Here is a 22,560-nt window from a genome sequence, read left to right on the forward strand (position 1 = left end):
TCGCACCCCCAGCACAGGTCACACACCCCAGCACAGTCGCACCCCCAGCACAGGTCACACACCCCAGCACAGGTCACACACCCCAGCACAGTCGCACCCCAGCACAGTCGCACACCCCAGCACAGTCACATACCCCAGCACAGTCACACACCCCAGCACAGGTCACACACCCCAGCACAGTCACACACCCCAGCACAGTCGCACCCCCAGCACAGTCACACACCCCAGCACAGTCGCACCCCCAGCACAGTCGCACCCCCAGCACAGGTCACACACCCCAGCACAGTCACACACCCCAGCACAGTCACCCCAGCACAGGTCACACACCCCAGCACAGGTCACACACCCCAGCACAGTCACCCCAGCACAGTCGCACACCCCAGCACAGTCACCCCAGCACAGTCGCACCCCCAGCACAGGTCACACACCCCAGCACAGGTCACACACCCCAGCACAGTCGCACACCCCAGCACAGGTCACACACCCCAGCACAGTCGCACCCCCAGCACAGTCGCACACCCCAGCACAGTCACACACCCCAGCACAGTCGCACCCCCAGCACAGTCACACACCCCAGCACAGGTCACACACCCCAGCACAGTCGCACCCCAGCACAGTCGCACCCCAGCACAGTCGCACCCCCAGCACAGTCACACACCCCAGCACAGTCGCACCCCAGCACAGGTCACACACCCCAGCACAGTCGCACCCCCAGCACAGGTCACACACCCCAGCACAGGTCACACACCCCAGCACAGTCGCACCCCAGCACAGTCGCACACCCCAGCACAGTCACATACCCCAGCACAGTCACACACCCCAGCACAGGTCACACACCCCAGCACAGTCACACACCCCAGCACAGTCGCACCCCCAGCACAGTCACACACCCCAGCACAGTCGCACCCCCAGCACAGTCGCACCCCCAGCACAGGTCACACACCCCAGCACAGTCACACACCCCAGCACAGTCACCCCAGCACAGTCACACACCCCAGCACAGGTCACACACCCCAGCACAGGTCACACACCCCAGCACAGTCACCCCAGCACAGTCGCACACCCCAGCACAGTCACCCCAGCACAGTCGCACCCCCAGCACAGGTCACACACCCCAGCACAGTCGCACACCCCAGCACAGGTCACACACCCCAGCACAGTCGCACCCCCAGCACAGTCGCACACCCCAGCACAGTCACACACCCCAGCACAGTCGCACCCCCAGCACAGTCACACACCCCAGCACAGGTCACACACCCCAGCACAGTCGCACCCCAGCACAGTCGCACCCCAGCACAGTCGCACCCCCAGCACAGTCACACACCCCAGCACAGTCGCACCCCAGCACAGTCGCACACCCCAGCCCAGTCGCACCCCAGCCCAGTCGCACCCCAGCCCAGTCGCACCCGCAGCCCGGGTCACCCCGCAGCCGAGGCCGCGCAGCACCAGGCCGGGGCCGGGCCGGGCCGGGCCGTGCCGGGGGCTCAGGCGCGGGCTGCCAGCACCACCTCGTGGCTGCCAGCGGGCCGGTCCGGGCCCTGCGCGCCTCCGGCCTGAGCCCCGGCGCTGCCCCCGCTGCTGCCCCCCCCGCACCCCCGGGCAGCGAAACCCCGCGTTAGCGCTGGGCGGGCAGCGCGAAGGGCCGGGCCCAGCCGCGCCCGCAACGGTGCCTGCCGCGGCCCCGGCAGAGTTCAATGCTGCGGCCGCCTCGCGATGCTGCAGCGACGCTTTTCCCAGGAGCAGCCGGCAGTCACACTGGTGCGAACGCCCCGGCATCCCTGCGGGGCCACCAGCGCGGACTCATCCCCTCTCGTGTGGGAGCCAAGAGCCCCAGCTGGGGCAGGCGATGGGCACCTCTTGCCCTGCCGTGGTGGCTGCAGCACGAAGAGCCACGGAGTGCCCCCCACCACAGTGTGCCTCCCCCGTGGTGTGCTACCCGCCACGGCATGGTGTGTGTCCCCGCCTGGTGTGCATCCCACCATGGTGTGCTACCCACCACGGCACGCACCCCACCCCAGCGCGCATCCCTGCACGATGCACGTCCCAGCATGGCGTGCACCCCACCAGGGCACAGCCGGCACTGAGCTCCTACAGTGCGAGCAACCCAAAACACACGGGAGCATGGGCGTGGGACCAACAAGCAGGTTTCACACCCCCACTTTGGGGACATTTCCACTTTGGGGCTGGCAGGATGGTAACACCATGGGGCACAGCTAGTCCACAGCCCCTGCCAACCCTGCGAGTACATCTCACTGTGCACGGCGCTGCCCCATAAGCAACGTGCCCTCAGCAGTGATGAACGGGTGCCACACACTGCTGGTGGCCTCCAGGTCTATCCAGTGGGTTGCTCCAATTCTCCATCCTCGGAAAAGCTGCTGTGCCCCAAAGCGATGCTCTCCCTCACCCCGCTTCCCGTGCATGCTGTGCAGCCAGCTGTGCTCTTTCCCCAAAGTGCAGAAAAAGACCCCGGAAGAAAAAATCTGCCAGAAGCTTCATTTTCCAAACAAGACTTTATTGACAAGGCAATTCACTGGGGCTTGACCCAAAACAGAGCAGCCAGCGGGAAAACCCAACTCACGCTCAAGCAATGGCCAAGGAAGGGGCCCGTCCACCACCCACGGGGACAACGCTGGGGAGGGAGAGGGCTCAGAGGAGCCCAGCGCTGCTCGCCAAGGCTCGCAGGGACACAGATGGCAGGGAGGGAGGCCGGCGCAGGGGGACGTTTGCCTCTGGCCACATACCCCGGAGATTTGCTCTCCTCGAGGCTGTTTGGGCAGGCAAACCATCTCCTCGCCGTGGCCGGCGGCCAGCAGGCACCAGCCCGCAGCCAGGTCCCACCACCCACGTTACACTGCGGCTGCCAGACCTGCTCCAGAAGGCACCGCGGTCCCCGCGAGGCACCAACACGAGCAGCTAATAGCAACCAAACCCTCTGAAGGCAATTCAGTTGTCTCCCGCTAAAGGAAGAGGGGATGGAGGCACCATCAAAGGCACTTAGACAAACACGGAGATTAGAAGAGCTTTAGAAACACCCTCGAGTGTTTTACACCTCTCTCACTTGATTTTCCCTGCTTGGCATTTTATGCCTTTAAAATTAAAACAGAAAACCTGCAAGAAGGCACGACCCGGAGCGGCTATTCTCGGGTGCAAAAATTGAGTCCAAGGCTAAGGCAGAGCTGGGGCTGTCCCCAGACTCGTGGACGACATGGGGACCCCAGGGCAGCTCACAGCCATGGGGCTTTGGCCGCTCAGACCCCGACAGCGGGTCCCCAGGGCCACCTCAGCTGAAGTCTCGGTCGGGCAGTACAAGGGGAGCCACCAGGGTCCAGAGGTAGAGCAGGAGCCCAGCCCAGCTGGAGGAGATCTTCACCCAGACGGCAGTCCAGGGGCTTGTCATCGTCTGGAAGCTCTCATCAGGCCTGAAACACCAAATGAGCGGGCGGCACGGGTCACTGCGCTGCGCCAGCGGGGATGGCAGCCCCCAATCAGCCCCGTGCCGGGATAAAAGAGAAGGAAGCAAAGTCTTAACATACCTGGGTAAGGCACCAGCCTAAGTCCCTTGCCCTGCCCTTTCCGAGGGGTGCAGAGCCTTAAAGCCAGGCCCATAACTAAATGCTGACACCTGCCCCAGAGAACAGCTCCAGCTCTGGGAAGAGCTGGACCCAGCCAGGACAGCAAGAGGAGAGACCGGAGGGGCAGGAGCTGGCAGGTCTCCGTGCCTGGAGCTACGCAGCTCCTCCACGGCTCCCCAGCCAGATCCCACAAGGATGCTGCCCGACTCTGCAGCCCACAGCACCCCGGGGGTTGCTTCCCCACCTCCCCCCATGAGCCACCGGGGATGGGGCACCTGGGTTTGGCAGAGGACACCTCAGCGGGGACCCAGCATCGCTCCCGCATCCCTGCATCCGTTCCCTCGGCAACACCGCTTGCCAGCCCGGACCCTGCCCAGGCGTCCCCGGTGAGCGGGGCCATGCTGCTGCGGTGCTCTGCCGGGAGCGGGGCTGCTCGGCAGCTCCGGGAAGGCATCGGGCATGTCATGAGCTCTATGGACTCAGCCAAGGCAGCAGAGAGGTGGGATGGAAAGAGCCAAACCTGGGCAGCATCTGGCCAGGCAGGCAACCACCTTCTTTGCGTGGAAGTAACCTTGCTCGTACCTTAGAGCCAACAGTATAAATTTAACAGGGCAAGGGCATTAAATGAAACAGGTAGCAGCCATATCTCCCTGTGCTTCCCACTCTCCCAGGTGAAGAGGTGTATTTAATGCTCTGTCTGCATCTGCAGGTGTCTCTAAGCATTTAGAACAACACTACCTAAAAATAATTAAAGCTTGGTAGGGTGCGAGCGAAGTTTGGTCACCCACGTACCCATCTGAGCAACCAGCCATGCCTGGCCCAGCGAGCACAGGAAGGGCAGATCCATCCCCACCCCAGGGTGGAGCAAGGATGAACCCAGGAGAGGGGGAGAGTCCCCTGGTCCCCGCAGCACCGGGGGACACTTCTGCACCAGCCCAAGCTGCGGGTGCTGCCTGGCGCGGGCACAGCGCCCACCTGTACCAGTTGGTGAGCGTCATCATGATGTAGAGGGAAGCCAGGACGAGGCAGAGGTGGAAGAAGGTGTAGTTGTAGGACACGCCGTCCTGCTCGTTGTCATAGGCGCGGTGCGGTCCGCTCTCCAACGCGGCGTCCCCATGACCCGCGTCGGCCGTGCTCTCCTCCGTCAGCATCAGCTTGTTGACCTGGGCATTATCCGAGGAGCGGATGCTAAGGGCAGACGAGATGGTGGGTTCAGGACCAGCGTGCAGGCAAGTTCCCTGCTCCCCCCGGGCTCCCTCTGGGTGAAAGCCGCTCTTGGAGCCCAACTTCAGCCCTCAATTCCCCTCTGCACAGCCCGGCTGCTTCGTGCCCGCCTCGGGATGCTCCTCGGGGCCCATCCCTGGGCGAGCAGGGGAGTCTGGAGGACACTGCTTGCGTGGAGCTCTCCTGATACACCGAGAGCTGCAACCGCGACCCTGCGGACCAGCTTGCCCGAGCCCCTGGGGAGCGGGACGGCCTTCCGGGGAGAGATGCCCCCAAAGCCCCAAGCAGGCTGGGGGAGGCTGCAACCTCCATCAGCCTCGGCTTTCCCTAAAAGCCTCCAAGTGCCTCTCAGGGAGGGCTGGCTCTGCTGTGGGGCAGGCGGAGGGACCGTACAGTCCTGGCAGACGAGGGGCAAGTCCTCACCTGATGAAGAGCGTGCAGAGGATGAAGATTACCAGCCCCACGATGCTCGGGGCATCCCACCAGGTTGTCAGCTGCCCCGCGGCCACCGAAGTGCTGTTGCTGTTGCTGTTCCTCACCAGCAGCGTGGGGTTACAGGCTCGGTCTGCGGAGACACACACCCTGCTCAAAGCCTTTTTCCAGCCCTACTGCTCTGCAGAGACATTTGGGGAAGGCGAACTACCGTCCCCGAGACACAGGCAGCGAGCCCGAGGCCGCTTCTCGCTTACTTGGTACGTTGGCCAGAGCTGACCAGGTGATGAACATGGTGTACAGGGTGATGAGGGAGGCCTGCAGCAGGCCCGAGTGGGGCTGAGCATCCTGCAAACACAGCAAGGGGGTGGTCAGGGCTCGGTCCTGCCCGGTGCGCAGCCACGGGGAAGGAAAAGCCACCGCGTTTCCTCCCACGCGCGTACAGGGCTGCTGCAACACACGTCACGAGCGGCAGCACTCGGGTCACACCACCATCTCCGGTGCCTTTGATTCCACCACGAGGAGGTCTGAGTTGCTTCTCGGCCAGACAGGTTTTTAGCTCATCTGTCACAGCAGGGACTTGTCACCCCACCTCTGCCTGCGCAGTGGGGCAGGGGCACCCCCAGCACCCCCAGGCTGCACATGGGCAGGTCCCCCAGACAAGCAGCCTGAGCAAGGAGGTGGTGGCCGCTTCCCGAGACACGGGGATTAGGGAAGCCGATCTCTGCCCCAGACGTCACGGTGCCGAAGTGCTGTGCACTGGGCCCTCGCTGCCCACGGCATGGAGCGGGTGGCAGGGACACCGGCTGCCCAGGGTCCCCCCCGTCCTCACCTGGATCTTGGGCAGGATGGACACAACGGAGACAATGACGCAGAAGATGAGGTTGAGGCTGATCAGAGTTTTGTTCTCCGTGCAGCCGTCAGCCTTGGTGTAGTAGACGTAGAGCAACACCACGGCCGCGATGGAGGTGGCATAGAAGATGAAGGTGACGACGCAAAGAGCTGGGGAGGCAGGGGAGAAAAGGTAGAGGACAGACCACCCCTCAGCCCTGGATCTCCCTGCAAAGCCCTAGTGCTAGTCCTAGTCTTAGCCCTAGTCCCTGCTGTAGGACGGGCTTCTTGCAGTCCCCCCAGCAGGAAAGGCCTGCTCCCCCTAACCCTCTCCCCGGCCATACAGACCTGCGTACCAGCCCTTGGCGTTGCTCTCGTCCGCGTTGCGGAGCCACACCTGGCTCCAGGAGTGGGCGAAGTCGATGAGGAGGATGAGCTGGATGAGGATGAAGAGGAAGGAGCCAACCACACCGAAGTAGAACCAGACTTGCAGGAGGGAGGATGGGGAGAGAGAAACCAGTTAACAGAGGGGAAAACGGGGATTTGACAATGCCAGGAACGCGGCCAGCGAGAGAGATCTCTTCCTAGGACCGACGGCCCTGCGCTGGCTCAGCCCCGGGGGCACAGCACCCATCCACACGCAAGGTGCCCCCACGGCAGCAGAGACGCCCACACCGGCTCACCCAGCCCGGTCTCCCTGGGGTTTAAACCTGTGCCCAAACAACATGCTCTGAAATGAGGCTGATCTAAAGGGCAAGGGCATTCGTTGCTACTGGTCTTTTAAAAATATATATATAAGGTTTGTGCAGCATATGTGCAGAGCAGCTATAAGGCGATCACCCATCACAGCCCCCATCCAGGGGGGACAGCAGCCCCCATCCAGCCCGAAGGGAGGGACAGCAGCAGCGATGCTGATCCACTCTGGACCCCCCAGCCCAGATGCAGGGCCTGTCCTGGCTCACTGCGGACCCCAGCGAAGCAGATTCAGAGGAGGGGACAACGTCCCACGCCAGCAAGGCAGGCACCCCCGGCACACACGGGTGGGCACGCGTCCTCACCCGACGTGAAGGACCCGTCAGGGATGTAGAAGGCCCCCACCGTGATCCCGATCAGGGCCAGGAACTTGAAGAACCAGAACCTGCGGGCGAGAGCGGGAGGTGAGAAGAGGCACAGGGATGCAGCGCTCTCCCGCACCGCACCGGCCCCGCCGGACCACCACCAGCCCCCCAGCCAGCTGCCTGGCACGTCCCATCAAGAGCACAGGGAATAAGCCGGCTTGTCTTAACGGGGTGCAGTTAAAATAAACCAGGCTTCTCCCCAGCCAGGGAACGAGTCACTCTTAAGTCCTCAAACCCATTTCCACAGCTGGACTGCTCAGGAATTGGCTTGCAGACGAGAACATCCGCACATGGAACAAACCCGAACCGGCTGTTAACAACATGGCAAGGGAGAGCTGCCTCTTTCTTGCACCGAGCTCCGAGCAAACGCATCAGGGGACTGCTCAGCTTTTTGTGCAAGAGTCGCAGGTGAGCAATTTCCCCTTTAAAGTGCCCAAAACGAGCGGCGGGAGGGTGCTGCCCTGCAGCCGCCCCAGCTTTGCCCAGTGAGCTCACCCGTTCTGCACGGCCGCGCGCGGGTCCTTGCTGCTCCTCACGAACAGCATGAGCACGGCGAAGAGGAAGAAGAAGGCGGCCAGGGCGAAGCCCATGCGGTACACGGCCTTGTGCCCCAAGAAGCTGTCGCAGTTGACATGGCTTTGGACTCCCAGGAGCGAACCGCTGCCCTCACAGAAGCCGGGGAGCTGCGAGCGCCGGAGGGGGAAGAGCATTAGCTGAGCATCCCCCAAGGACCACCAGCTCCCACCTGCTCGGACGTGGTCCGTGGAGCGTGTTAGGGAGCCGGTGGTGAGATGCCGTGGCTAAGGGTCGCCCGCAGCTCAGCGGAGAGCTGGGACGAAGCCCGCCCATCCCCAACACATGGCAGGGCCGCAGTGTGAGCTCAGCTGGCCGATCGCAGCTCGTCCAGGGAGGCTGTGAGTCCTCGCAGCTTGCAAGTCATTTGGCCCCTTTAATCCCCAAAATGGGATGCTGGAAACTTGTCCGATAGAGAGCTGGGAAAAGTAGATAATGCACGAATTTATCCTGCTGTAGTTGTCACCTCCCTGGGAAAAGAGGGTTAATAACATCCTCTCCCAGCAAGATCCTTGGAAAAGAGGAACGGGAGCAATGTCAGGCCCAGCAAAATCCTGATTCAGGAGCCAGTTATGAGCTAAACCTCTTCCCCACGGTGACAAAATCTAGTGACCTCCACCCGTTCCCCTTCCCTGCAGGGCCTCCGCGAACACACAGGCATCTTTTACCTTGTACAGCTCCTTTTCCACACCGGGTATTATCATAATGATGGACACGAGGGTGCCGAGGAAGAGGAAGAAGGTGAAGAGGAGGCGGGAGACGGTGGAGTTCCTGGCCGAGGGGCAGCAGGCGCAGAGCAGGCATGGTGCCGAGCCGCAGAGGCAGGACGCCTGCAACGAGAGCCGTCCTCCTCGTTAGAGATACCAAAATCGGCCCCCGTGACACAGAGGACGCCAGCGCCCGGGTCTGATCCTTGGCAGATCTGCAACACCCGGGGCACACTTCTCGCCGGTGGGGCCCAGAAAGCCCTGCAAACGGCCTCAAACTCCCCAAAATCTGTGCGCTGCAAACCCAGAGCTGTGCAAACGGGTCCATGGGACGAACCGCCCAGCTTGGAAAAAGATACAGACGGTCCTGGACGCCCTCAGCAGCCTTTCTTGCTTCAAAGCAATTTTGCACAGAAAAGGTCTGCGATCAGAATAAAGCACTGGGCGGCACGAACCTTTTTTCCTTACAAAAGGTTAGTTTGCAAAAACCATTTAAGGCTTTTTCAACCTCATACAGGACGGGGGAAACACAAACGTCAGAGTAAAGGGGAGCTGCACCTTGTTCTGCCATCCCTCCCCCTCCCCAAAGGCCGTATCACTAACCCCATTTTACAGATGGGGAAACTGAGGCACAGCATCGCTGGCAGGTCCCGGCTCGCTGAACCAGCGGCCCCAAGCACCGTGCTGGCTCGAGGCTCGTTTCGACCCCGCGCCGGCCCCGGACACGGCGTGGGGGCCGGGGATGCTCGGAGGGGCGACGGGCTCAGGTTTCCTGCTCCTTCTCCGGAAGCGGGGCCCCTCCGCAGGCAGCTCCCGCGGGTCCCTGCGACCGCAGCGGCCGGGGGGGGAGCAGCGAAAGCCGCCTTTTCCTCCCGGTTTGAAGAAACCCAACCTCACTGCCCAGCACCACGTGGGCTGAGGTTATTTCTCCCGGATGCAGGCACAAGAATCGTGCAAAATAAGGCTTGCCAGGAGAAAACGTACCTTTTATTAAACCTTATTCTCAAGCCATCCCAGCTACCGCAAGCTCTCGCTGCCGGAGCGTTACAGAGGTGCTGTTTGCATCCCTGCAGACAGGCTGAGCTGAGCTTAGTTTTGCTACTCCTGTAAGCACTGTCCTCACCAATACGGGTGTGCACACGTCTACTTAACACCAACATATTTTAAAACCTACACCTACATATTAAATATTTTTTTTTCCTTGACCACTTTTTCCGCTTTTACCCACCCCAATTTGAGTTTTCATAACTGCTGCCTTTAATAATAATTTAAAAATATATGTATATTAAGCACAGCAGTTCAGTTTCGCACTAAACAAAACAAGCCCACGGGCGCAAGCCAGCCCAGCCCGCGTCTGCCGCTCAGCCCCTCCACGCTGCCTGAAATCACGTCGAGGTTTCGGAGCGTCCCAAGTGCCAATCCCTCTGCGTTTGAGGCCGAAGGAACGAGGAAGCTTTGCATAACGACAGTTTAATCACAAGAGCTGAGTAACCAGCACTCGTCACCCTGTTTCCAATCCGTGCGGGACTGCGCAAGGAGGGGGAAGATTTTTCACCTCTTAATCACCCGCGTCGCAACCCCGGGATTTCCTGGCTCGTCGAACACTTTGTTGTGCAACCAGCCTCGGCGGCCAGCTCGAAAACCCCAAATCCTAGAAACGCCATAAAGTTGGAACACAAATCCTGCATCTTCGGAGAAGAGAGCGTAAGGACTTTTTGGGTTGGAAAGGTGTAAGGACGGGCATTTCTGGGTCACTACTCCATCACTACTCCACTTGCAAAGGAAGACGTACGTAACGCAAGCAAGAGGTCCCGTGTTAAATGTCGGAGAAGAAAACGGGAGAATAAAGCATCTCTAGGATTTGCATGAGTATAAATATATGGAAGGGCTGAGGCGCTCTGTAAAATCTAAAAATGCCAAAAACACTAAATTTCCAAATCTGGCGCGCTCGCGGCAGCGCGAGTGGGAACGCTCACCTGCAAAGCGGAGACCTCGGGACGGGCACGTTAACGCCCAAGCAAAGCAACAGCAAAACACATCCAAAGTCCTTGAAAATAGGAAAACTCGAGTTCTGTTTCATTTCGGGTTTTGATGACTTACAGAAGTGATCGCAAGTCCGCAATCCTCCTCATGCCATGTGCAGGCCCAGGGAAAAAAAATGGAAATCCAAGGGCAGGTATGGGAAAACTTCCAGTTAGGAGAGTTGCTTATAAACCAGCAGAAGTCACGTACTCGGAGTCTGTTTGAAATATTTTGGCTTCACTTTCAAAGTAGCTCCTCTAACTAAAAAGCATTTCAAAGAAAATTACTTCAAAATTTACAGCATCGGACATGTTTAACCCCTATATGAGAACCAGATTCTTACTAGGAAATTACTACTGTGCTGTGACCCGTCCTGGTCCTCATCAGACAACTTTCCCTCGATTTACAGGTGAGGTTTATGGATGTATTTTGCTTTCGACACTTCGTTTCTTGCCTTTGAATTGCTCTTCCTCTCCTGCACAGGTTATATTCATACACACACTTAAAAACACTAGAACGGTTCAGCTCTTTCCCAATATTAGGGGGTGTTTGTGTTGTATATTTATTATTATCCAAAAAGGGCTACAATTACTTCCTAACTATACCTAGCAATCAATATTAACTAAACATCTCTAAACATTAGCTATTTCTAAATACCAAGATATAGATTTCGTATTCCTAAATTAGTAAATGGGGAGTTTCTTGACGAACGGAAGTTATTACCATTTTCCCCAAATTCATACATTTCCCAAAAGTGGGAAAAATGATTTATTCCCATGCCTGAAAGATACCCTGAGCTTGAACACTTCTTCTTTCAGCCCTTTGCTATAATGCAATCACATTCCCCTGCCCCCCAAGCAGTGGAAAAAAGTATTGTAAGAAGGTGAATTTCCCATGCAAAAAAAGAACACAGCAGAAAAGAAAAACAGATCTTAAATTTGGAATTGCTGTGTAAAAAAAGACATTAAACTCCCAGTTACTTCATCTGACACAAGCGCGCGGATGATTGCAAGCGACTAGTCTGTGCCCCCGACTCACTAGAGGTGACTTTAAAACTTTTTTTTTCTCTTTTTTTTAACCTAAGCATGTAATTCTTTGAGAAAATCAAATCTTTCCTGATTTATTCCTCTTTATCCAGAGAGGCTGCGCTGCAGCACGGAGGAGCCCACCAGCATGACCCCTTCCTGCAGGGATGGTCGTGTCACGTCTTCCCTCTCTCAAGCAACTGCTCCAGGGAAGATGCCTTTATTTTTCCAATATACCTGGTTTCTGCAACCTGAAGGCATGAAAAAGTGGCCTTCAATTTAAGATCGCTTCTTACTGTGATCATTAAATTCACCATGTATGCAAGAATGCATATAAAGCATGACAGCGTTATTGTATTTCACTTTCAAATAAAAAATAGGGAACAGTAGATGAAAAGTTCCTTTTTTAAAAAATGCAGAATTGCTACCGGTTCAGTCCTGAGCTAGCAAAGCATCTCAGCACAAACTTAACTTCAAGTGCATCAATGCACCAACGCCAATGCCTCTCGCTTCAGTGCCAATTTAAACGAAAAGCACCAGCACCCCAAATGCCTGAAAAAAAATCATGAGGTTTTTGTCAATAGAGAGGCTGCTGATGAGGGTTTTTAGCCCCCCAGGCGCAGTCGCTTCACACCTGCAAGTTCTTCTCGGCCCTGCGGTCACAAAGGAACCACGAGCTCTGCAAATGGAAACCAAGGCTTGTGCGGAAACCTGTCCCCGGCACTTGAAGCTTTTGGCTTTATAAAAGAAATTGCGCAGCTAATCGCAAGGCTCGCGGCTGTAGAAGGACGAGGGGAGCCGTAGCAAGGCGGAGGGCAATTCCCGAGGGATTCGGTGCATCCAGCGCGCTCTGAAGCCCAAGCCACAAACCCCACCGTGCAGGCACGCTGCAAGCGGCCGAGCCCTGGGTATGACTGGGAGATAGAGTTATACCTGGAAAACATCTTTTTTTTGCGTAGCACCTTATACTCCGTATAACGGCATCTGTGAGGAGCTGCAGGATACACATATATTGCATATAAATCTCTCCCCTGCTAAGTAGGTGCAGGCAGCGGTGCAGTGAAAGGGGTTTCTCCAGGGGACACCAAGAGAGATTTTTGTCATCAGGGACCATTTATCGAAATCAGCCTTCTCAGACACCTTCCCTCTGAGCACAGGGGACCTGGTCCCGCGTGCCAGCCGTCCCTGCAGACCACCGCGCTGCCCCGGCGGCTCTTTATTCCCAACCCCGTTGTTTCTCTTTAAAAAAGAAGTTAAATGCAAGGAAAGCCTCCCATGTTAAGCGTTGGAAATACTTCATTACGCATCCTAGGTGGACTTTTGAAGACGGCTGCAAGGGTCAACTTGGTTAATGCATAAACGGCAATGGCCTGAACGGCAAAAGGAAACGCAAGGGCAGCGGCCGCTTCACGAAACCAGCAGCTTCACCAGAAAGCATCCGTTTCCAGCCACCCCAGATTAAAGATTAATCCGCCCGGTTGCGCTATCGGCTTCCTCATCGAGCGCAGCTCTGGCGTCACCGCTGCCTGGTTCCCGGCCCCTCGCTGCGCCCGGGGAGGCTCTGCCCGTGCAGAGCAAGCGCCAGCCCTTGACCCGGGCAAACGTCGCTGCCCATCCCCAGCTCACGTAAACCACCCCAGCTCCAGGGAACCCACTCGGACCCGGATGAATTTTCTTTAAGAAAATGGTCAACGCGTCGCCTGGGAGGCGGCAGCGTCAGGCCGAGCTGGGCAGGTTGCTTAAGGCAAAGGCAGGGAAATTTTCCCGAGCGTTGCAAAGTTGCGCTCGGGAACAGCTTGGAAAGTTTTAACGCAGGAGCGCTTGCAGCCATTTGAGGGGACGTCTTGCAAACCGAAGCACTGTTTTGAGTCAAACGTTTCGAGCTGAGGTGAAGGAGTTGGATCAGGTTTCCTCGTTTAAAAAAAAAAAAAAAAAGCGAGTTTTTTTCCGTTGTGGTTTTTCAGTTCAGAATTGAGCTCAGAAACCCCCTTTAGTCTACCAGCTCCACGGGCGGGAATAGGATAACTAACCCAAGTGCTGCCTCTTCTCCATTCCCAAAGCCTTAGCCAGAATGGTTTTGGGGGTAAAAAAATCCAGAATTAGGGCAGAATCCTCCACACCCCAGCTCCTGATTAACTCCTGGGTTTTCCGATACGGAAAAGTATCGGATCGGCGCTTCCGACCTAGGGCCCGTCCTCGAGCTCTAGGTTTCAAAAGCTCCTCGAAGCACCGGAGCAGGTTGCAGAACCGGCCCCGCTTCCAGCCGCGCCCGCGGCTCCCGGGAGGTTTCGCAGACCCGTCGCGGCCTCACGCCGACGCCCGGAGCCTCCGCAGCGGCACCCGGGCCGGGCGCCGGGGCAGGTCCCCGCCTCGCCGGGACGGCGCCTCGCAGCCCCCCGACGCCTCCGCGGATGGGGAGCCCGGGGGTCTCACACCCCCCCCCCCCGGTGCACTCCCCGGCCTCCCCCGATCATCGGGGGCTCAACCCCTCCGGACCCGCAGGCTGCAGCAGGGCACGACTCCCCCACCCAGACCCCCTGGGTGCAAGGGGGTGCGACACCCCCTCGGGGTGCCCTGAGACCCCCCCCGCGTCCCCGCCAGGCACGACACCCCCCCTCCCCTCCAGTTGCCCTGGGTGCAATAGGGCGCAACACCCCCTCGGGGTGCCCTGAGACCCCCCCCGCGTCCCCGCCAGGCACGACACCCCCCCTCCAGCTGCCCTGGGTGCAAGGGCGTGCGACACCCCCTCGGGGTGCCCTGAGACCCCCCCCCCCCCGCGTCCCCGCCAGGCACGACCCCCCCCCTCCAGCTGCCCTGGGTTCAAGGGGGTGCGACACCCCCTCGGGGTGCCCTGAGACCCCCCCCCGCGTCCCCGCCAGGCACGACACCCCCCCCCAGTTGCCCTGGGTGCAATGGGGCGCAACACCCCCTCGGGGTGCCCTGCTCCTCCGCAGGCACGACCCCCCCCCGGACTCCCCCCGTTCCCCGGGGTGCAGGGGGCCGTCCCCCCCCCCGCAAGCCAGGCCAGGCTCCGCGGAGCCTCCCCCGCTGCCCGGAGCCCCGGAGCCCCGCAGGCACTCACGCAGCTGAGCAGCGAGCAGACGCCGAGACAGGCCCCCATGGTGCGGCTGCGGCCCGGCCCGGCCCGGCCCCCTGCGCCGCCAGCCGCGCTGCCGCCCCGCCCCGCCGCTCCGCTCCGCCCCGGCCCGGGGCCGCCGCCGCCCCGCGCCCCCCCCGCGGCAACCGGCCGCCGCTTGCGGCTCCCGGGCGAACCGGCTGCCAGCGGCCGCTGCGACGGCGCCGATGGGTGCGGGAGCTTCGCTGCTGGGAACAGCGCGCTCCTCTGCCTGCGCCCCTTGCAGCAACCCCCGCGTTTTCCCGGGACCCTCGGCCCCGGCTCTTCGCCGCCGTCGCATCCGGCACCGGCGATGTGACGGTTCCCGTCCGAGCGCATCTGAAATGCCGGGAGCTTCACGCGGCGCGAGCAGCAATCGCCAGCATCCCCGTCTCCGTGCCATCATCCCCGTCTCCGAGGCCCGGACGTGGGACCTGCAGCCACCCCGTGGCCCCGCTGCGGCAGGAGGGAAGGTGGCTGCGCAGCTCCCCGCGCGTGGTGGGAGCTGTCGCCGGAGAAGCGTGGGTCGTGCCGAGCTGCCGGGCCAGGGCAGCTCCCCGCCGTCCCCTTCCCGGCTGCCCGGTTCAGCGTTTCTGCAGCATTTCCCTCGCTCCCCGTTGGAGCTGCGCTGCGGCTGGGGAACAGCCGGGGTCTAAAGCCAGTTTCTTGCACAGCCCAAGAGTTCGATGCGGAACGGGAAGGCGGAGTGAGGGGCAGGGGACTGCATCCCGTGCAGGGGCACATCGAGTCCAGCTCCAGAAACCTGCAGGCCCTGAATTTTTCCCTTCGGTGAGCAAATATTGCCATCTGGAGCAACGTCTCAGAGTCCTTCCGCTGTTGGGAAACCTTTTCCCCCAGAGCGGTGTCCGCTTGGGTAACTGCTGCTTGCACCCAACGGTCCTGGTGCCTTACACCACGCGGCAGTGTGCAGCGGTGGGTCACACCGGCACTACGGGCACGGCCACCCGTTTTGACACAAAAGTGGGAGTAGGAGAAATAAGAGTGAGGCCACTTCTGGCAAACGCCGCGACGCCAGTGCCACACGGAGCCGTGAGAGCTGGAGCGGGCGAGGTACCAAGGAGCTGGCCAGCCCTCGGGGCTGTAAATTAAAGCGAGGAGACAAAGCAGCCACAGAGCCATGAAAATAGGGCTGAATGGACAGCAAAGGCAGTCTGAGGCATTCACTGGAGGTCGTGGACCAAAGGCGAGGCAGGACCTGCTGGTGATGTGTCCGGATCTGCCTTGCAACCAGGCTAAGCAGAACAAACTCCAGAGAAAGGCATCCACCCTGGGAGGGAGGATTAGAAGACTGTGTTTCGGTGGGGAATACGTCCTGAGCAACAGGGACTGCCTCTGCGGGGGGGAATAAAGACGCCTCAGTTCGTATGCAAAGCCCTCGGGGTGTTTTACAACTGGGAGCTGATCCTGGTTGCCCTCGCTCTGTTTTTTTAGCATCTCATGGCCGGTTTTGCTCCTGATGTGCTGTGGGGTGATGGTGACGGCACCTGCAATCAGGCTGAGGGTGGAGGCTGCAATGGGCTGCCAAGAATTTAGCATGCTTGTCCTCTCCCAGCTCAACCACACCAGCTTTGGGAGGGCCTGCCAGAGGATCAGAGTGTGAATAATTAGCGATGCAACCCCTAATTGCATGGCCCTCGTTACACAACCATTTGCAGACTGTGGATTCCTTTGCAGCTGGGTTTCTGTAGACTCCCTCTCTACTTGCGGGAATGGGATGATGAGCACAGAGATGTGCTTCGGGGCCGGGGATACTGCCCAGGCATCCTGACTCCGTTGCCGGGACTGATCACTCGCCTCCTTCAAAAGCAGCCCACAGCAAGTGGTCTGGCCAAGGGTTACACCTAACTTCACACTGTCACCCCGCTCTCTGACATGGCTGAAAACAGAGCTCTTCCTCTGAAGGTGGCTCCGGGTCTCGGCTGCACAAGGGATCTTTTAAATTCATTGACTGCAAATTGACTCCCATCGGAAATGCTGGCTTGGATACAGAGTCGGTGAAGGCCCTTGAGATCCAGAAATGCAGTGTGCCAGCTGCTCCGTCCCATGAGGAATGAGGGCAGCGACGGCCCTGGGGACCGGAGCTGGGTGTGCAGCCGTGCTCGGCTCTGGGTCGCAGCCTGTCTTCAGTTTAGACTGATGCAAGCTGAAAGCGTTACTGTCTGCTCATCATTCAGTGGTTGTACGGACCAGTTGGCTGGACTGGACCCTACCAAGTCCAACACATTTTCACTGCTGCTGCTGTCCCTGCTGCAGATGCAGATGAGGTTTCAACCTCTACGCTGAAGACTGATCCCCTGTAAGAGGCCCTCCACTACCTCACCCTCAGTGCCTCCCCATCTTCCTCTTCTTCCTCCCTGTCATCCACCTTCAGTCTGAGAGAAACATTGCCTAAGTGAGAAGAACTGGGAGAAATGAGAAATGCAGGAACTGAGGAAGCAGAGAAGATTTCTGTACTGCTGTGATCATGCCCCAGCCCTGGAAGGGAACTGCCTGCCATGCACTGGAGTAAATCCAGAGCAGCTCTCACGTGAAAGCCGGTCCCAAAGCTTCATGGCTGATGCTGCCCTAGGCACTACAGCAAGCTCCAGTCCCACTGGGAGCCAGATGAACTGGGGTTTTCGGGCTCTGCTTCAACTGTCCTGGAGGGCACCCGTGTGTGTGTGTGTGATTTGCTGGGTTTTGATGCCTGGGACACCCTCTGTCCTCGCTGGGAACCTGGCAAAAGCAGTTCGCCTATGCACAGCCAAACTGCAATCGTAATTCAGTCCAACTGCTGCATCCCATTGCCCCTCTGCAAAAAGGGAATGTGACCGAAGCAAACTCCTGGAGGAGATGGCACTTGGTGGCTTCCCCTCGTGGAGCTGGCTGTGGCCCTCCAGGTCAGGGCTGGGAAGAGGCTGAGCAGATCAGCGCAGACCTTCTCCCTGTGGGAGGGTGGCCATGGAGAGCGCAAGGGGCTCTGCGTGTCCCGGGCGGCCGGGGGAAGCTGCTGGCCAGGAGATCAGGAGCTTGAAAGGGTGAGTAGGGAGCAATTGCTGTCAGACAGGTCTTCAGCATAAAGGGGCCACACGTGGGCATGGTAGCGCATGCTCTCACATGGCTGCAGACACAACTTGGTGTGATCCGTAAGAGATGTACTCACGGAAAATGTTTCCTCTCCTCTAAATGGACCAGGCTTCACGCTCCGAGTGCCTGCGCAGCTAGGCTGGAGGAATGAATTATTGATCGTGACCTGCCTGCTGAACCTGCTCCACGCCGTGAGGGCAAAACGCCAGGCCAGGAGGACCACGGGGTGTCTGCCCACGTGTCGCCGGTGCCGAGCGTGGGAGACGGGGCTTTGCGCAGCAGAGCTGCCCGGAGGCTCACGGCCCGCTCGCGCTGCGCCTGGCTCGCACCCCTCTCTGCCGTTCCCGTCTGGAGTCTGGCGCATCCAGCCTGGAGCGGCGAGCAGCGCTCCGCTACCCAGGCATGTATAATTCAGGGGCTGAGATAAAAAGGGACGTGCTAGCCCATTTCCAGGCCCTAAATTTAGACAGCGTGGGAAGCACATGAATATGCAGCAGCAGCAGCGTGCGGGCTGCTGGGAGCAAGGGGCCTGGTCCCCTGGCACACGGGGCGGTGGATGTGCCCCGCCGTGTCCTTGAGGCGGAGGAGCCAGTCACGTTCCCTGCTCCAGAGGCTTAAGGAGAAGCTCCGCCGTTTGGCCTCGGACCACCGGTTGGCACAAATAGCACATAAGCTTCGATGGGATCCCGGGAGTTGCCAGCTGGACATAGTCCTGCAGGAGAAGAGGTCAGCGCCCATAAACTGCTCGCTGATCTCAGCTTGGCCTTTTGCGTGGGGTGTGTGTGCTCATGAGGCAGCCGCGGTCTCTGCCAACGGGTCGGCGGCTCCCAAGAGGTCGTTTTTGTTTGGTGCCGGCACCTCTCGAGAGGTCGCCCTGTGCCTTTGCTGGGGGCCCTGGCCAGCCTGGAGGCACTCGTGCACCTGCTTGGATGTGGGCGTGCGGGGGGCTTGGGTGCGCGGAGGCCCCTCCATGGACGGAGGGCGTGTGGCACCCGGGCAGGCAAGGGGACGCCTCTGAGGCGTGTCAGCTCTCCGCACACATGCAGTCCCCAAGGGCAGCTCCTGTCTCCTCCCGGGCAGATCAAAGCCCCGTGTCTGTGTCCGAGCCCTGGAGGCTCCGGTCCTTTGCCACGCTGCACCTCGTCCCCTCGGGTCCCCTTCGCTCGTGCCACCAGATGGCAGTGCGGGAATGAGGCCGGCGCACTCAGTTCACAGCTGCCAGCCGCGATGGGGCGACGGTGCCCGACGGCAGCAGACGAGGGGCCCAGGGGCTGCTGCCCGCTTCACCTGCCCCCATGTCCTCACCTGAAGAAAGCTACGTTTGTTTTTTTCCGGCAGCCTGCTTTTTCTGCTTTTCCGATTTTTCTGCTGTGCCTGCGGGGCTGTGGCAGCCTGCAGCCGCTGGCCCTGGCTGCAGCTTTGGCCCTCGTCTCCCTCCCTCGCAGGGTCGCGGCGCGGAGCTGTGTCTGCGCTGGTCACCCTCGCCTGGCGTCGCCGGGCTCCTGGGCCTCCCCTGCAGTGGCCGGGTCACGGCCACCGCTGCCTGTCACCTCCGCGGCCCCGGGGCAGCACCGCCCTCCCGGCCCACCCTCCACAGCCCCGAAGAGGGGGAAGATGCCCAGCCCCGTGGCTCACCCAGCAGTTTCCTGCGGAAAGAGTCCTCGCACCTTTAGACTTTGCTGCCTGCAGTGCCCGTGTCAAACCCCTGAGTGTGTGCATGCGTGTTGGGGGGGGCGGGGGGCGGTTAAAGAACGCACACGCACGCACACGCACGCACACGCTGGCACAGAGCCCTCGGCTGCGTCATGAGGTTCATTTCTTTCTTTATTGCTCCGGCTCAGTGGGTCCCCCAGCATCATGTGCAGCAGCTTGAGGAGAGTGGCCGGTGCCCCGGAATTCTCCACCACAGCCCTTTTGCCGGGGTGTCTGCAGGTACCAGAGACCTGCGGGGCCGAAGGTGCAGCTTCCCAGTCCCCTTCCCACGGCAGAAGCAGACGCGCGTGTTCGGCTCAGTCTTCATTCCGCAGCTGATCGTGTCAACGTGCCGGCACTTTCCCGCCACGTAGCGCGGCTCGTCGCGGGTCCCCGTAACGCTGTCGTCGTTCTTAGCGCCGGTGGGAACACGGCGCAATGAGGGAAGCGCAAAGTCCTCGGCCGGCTGGTGCTCGACCAGCTCCGCACGGAGCCAGAGCGAGTTCAGCCCTCCGCTGACGGTGCACGTCCACCAAGGCTACCTGCCGGTGTGCCTCCGCCTCGGCCACAGCGCCCCGGCTTCTTCTCCAGGGCTTGGTTTGCAAGCCAGGTTGCCACTCGCCTTCTGCTCCGATCGGCCCCTCTCCCCTTCCCGCCTGCCTTGAGCCGAGTCGGAAGGCTTAGTCCGACTTTTCCGGCAGCCTGGCGCAAAACCTCCTCCGGGCTGCTTGCTGCAGGAGCTGCCATTTGCTCTGCAAGCTGCGAGAAGGCAGAGGAGGGGAGGAAAAGAGCTAGCTCGGAGGGCAGCAGGACGAGCTCTCTGCCCGAGCAGCCGACCGCCTGTGCTGCGGCCCAGCCCTCTGCCCTGCGAGCAGCTGGGGATCTGCCCCGGGCCTCACTGCCGGGACGAGGCAGCCCTCCCTCCCGCAAGGGCTCCGGCGCAAAGGCTCTGGCTCCGGCCGGCCCCGAGCAGGCTGCCTGCGCAGCCCCCGTCCAGAGCAGCTCTGCTCTCACCGTCTCCTCAGCGCCGGCCTCCAGCAGCTCCGGCCTTCAGGGCTGAGGGGGCTGCAGGCGCTTGGCTCCTCTTCCTCGGCTGGCTCTTCATCCTCTGCGTCCTCCCAGCAGGGCGGGCAGAAGAGCTCGGCCTTTTCCTTGTGCTGCCAAAGCAGCCGGGTGAGGCAGGCGGAGTGAGCATTGCCCGGGAGGAGCAAGGACGCGGGGCAAAGCACGGGCTCTGAGCTCGGGGTCCTGGGGAAGCCCTGCTGGGGATGGGGTGGCCCAGGCTCTTCTCCCCCAGCGCACTGCTGCCGTGCCCCAGCCGAAGAGCGGGCCGAGGCATCCCCAAGGCCGTTCGCGCGAGCGGGAGCCTTGGGGCTGCCTCGGGGAGCACCAAACCCGGAGCAGCCTTGTTCTTTACCAGCTGCCTTTCGGCCTGCTGCCATGGCTGCTCCATCCTCTGCAGCAGCTGCTGGCCGACGAGCAGAATTTGCCCCAGGGCCTGAGAAAGGAGAAAACAGCAAGGCCTGAGAGCGGCTGCAGCAACAGGCTGCCGGTGCTTCCCTTTGCCAAGCACTTTGCCTGCGACACCAGCCCTCCCTGCCGGCAGCGCGGCTGTGGGATGGGAGAGGAGAGCAGCCACGCGAGGACAGCTTTGCCCTGCCAGCCTGGAAGGCACCAGGTGCCCTTCGCCTTCGGAGGCAGGAAAGCCAGAGGCGCCCTGTGCCGCGGGAGCTCGAGGCCTCTCTGCCTGCTGCGCGCGGCCGGAGCGCCCAGAGCCCCGCGCCTGGGTGTGCGCGGAAGGGGAAGCGCGGCCAGGCATTAGCGCGGCAGAGCCCAAAGCAGCCTCCAGCTGCGGGAAGAGCTGCCCTCGGTCGCAGGCAGCAGGGAGATGCCCGGCTTTTGCTTCCTGCTGACCGGCTCTCCTACCTGCAGGCACTGCTTTGCCTGCTCATCCTCCCGATGAAGGCCCTCCCCGTGAGCTGCCTCATCCTCCAGCGTGGGCAAAGGAGGAGTCGCTGGGGGGGTGCGGATGGCTGGGGAAGGAGAAAACGCACGCTGCTGAGACCGAACAGGACGTGGCGAGAGCAGGCCGGTGCCTCCTTCCAGGTGGGGAAAGGGCAAGAGCCTTGGCTCGCGTGCCTGCTGCCGGCAAGAGGCCGGGCCTGCCCGGGACCCGGTGGTGCCAGGCTGCAAGGCGGGTGCTGGGGGGCAGCGGGGAGGCCGGCAGAAGCTGGCAGGGCCAGGCAGCTGCTGCGGGAGCCCAGGAGCCAGGGCGCTGGGGTGCGTGGGGTGAGCCCTGGGGCCTGCCCGTCTCCAGCGGCTGACCTCCGGAGGGCTGGTCTTCTCGAAGACGCTGGCCAAGGACTGCAGCCCTCTGGCGAGCTCCGTCTCTGGAAGTCAGAGGCAGAAGGTGAAAAGAGACGGCCAAAGGCACAAGGACCTCCCTGCTGACTGGGGTCCCCGTGAGCAACCCCTGCAGGGCAGCGGGAGGGGGCACAGACGCTGACGCCCGCCTCCCGCGAGCGATGGCTTCGTCCGTGTAAGCAGCCGGGTCCTTCACGTATGTGCAGATGTATCTGGCGGCCGCATCGGTCCCCTCCTCGCAGCTCGGCGCCGAGGGCTGCCCTTCTGCTGCCAGAGGCTGTTCTGCGACCCGAGGACAAGCAGGAAGGTGGGGGAAGAGGAGAGACCGCCTGCGCGCGGCTCCTCTGCAGGCACGGCCGTTGCCCACCCTTCCCTCTCCAAGTGCCACGGGTTTCCCAAGCCACTGGCCTGGCGGGCAAACGCCGGCAGCAGGGCAGCAGGGCCTTGCCGAGGCCCCGCGGGGCTCCCCGCTCCTCCCCGTCTGCCCCGGGCTGCCCCGCACGCGGGCTTCCCACGCCTCCCTGCACAGCCGTCCCGCTGCCCCCAGCTCTGCCGGCACCTCCCCGGCTGGCAGCCTGCAGGCACCCCGCCGCCGGCAGCCTGGGGCACTTCGGCCGTGCCTTTTCTGCCCAGCAGCGTTTCTCACACGGGCCAGCATGGCCCCGGGAAACGCCTCCCCGGGGCAGCCCGGGCACCCCGCACCCGGGCTGCCTCCCAAGGCCTTCTCCCGGCTGCGCCCAGGAGCCGAGGAGCAGATGCCCTTCGCAGGCAGCTGCCGGGCTCAGCCCAGCGCCCCGG

General features: G+C 61.1%; 1 protein-coding gene across 1 annotated transcript; it reads right to left on the reverse strand.

Moving 5' to 3' along the window:
* Nucleotides 1-2,491: 2,491 nt before the first annotated feature.
* SERINC2 (serine incorporator 2) lies at nt 2,492-14,714 on the reverse strand. The gene is made up of 10 exons (XM_064524930.1): nt 14,587-14,714; nt 8,419-8,580; nt 7,673-7,860; nt 7,118-7,197; nt 6,408-6,545; nt 6,061-6,230; nt 5,486-5,576; nt 5,220-5,361; nt 4,548-4,760; nt 2,492-3,419 (listed from the first exon to the last, which is right to left on the reverse strand). The coding sequence occupies exons 1-10, from the start codon at nt 14,623-14,625 to the stop codon at nt 3,281-3,283; spliced, it is 1,362 nt and encodes a 453-aa protein (XP_064381000.1). The 5' UTR covers nt 14,626-14,714; the 3' UTR covers nt 2,492-3,280.
* Nucleotides 14,715-22,560: the final 7,846 nt, after the last annotated feature.

The sequence above is a fragment of the Dromaius novaehollandiae genome, chromosome 23 (genome assembly GCF_036370855.1).
Source record: "Dromaius novaehollandiae isolate bDroNov1 chromosome 23, bDroNov1.hap1, whole genome shotgun sequence".
NCBI lineage: Eukaryota > Metazoa > Chordata > Aves > Casuariiformes > Dromaiidae > Dromaius > Dromaius novaehollandiae.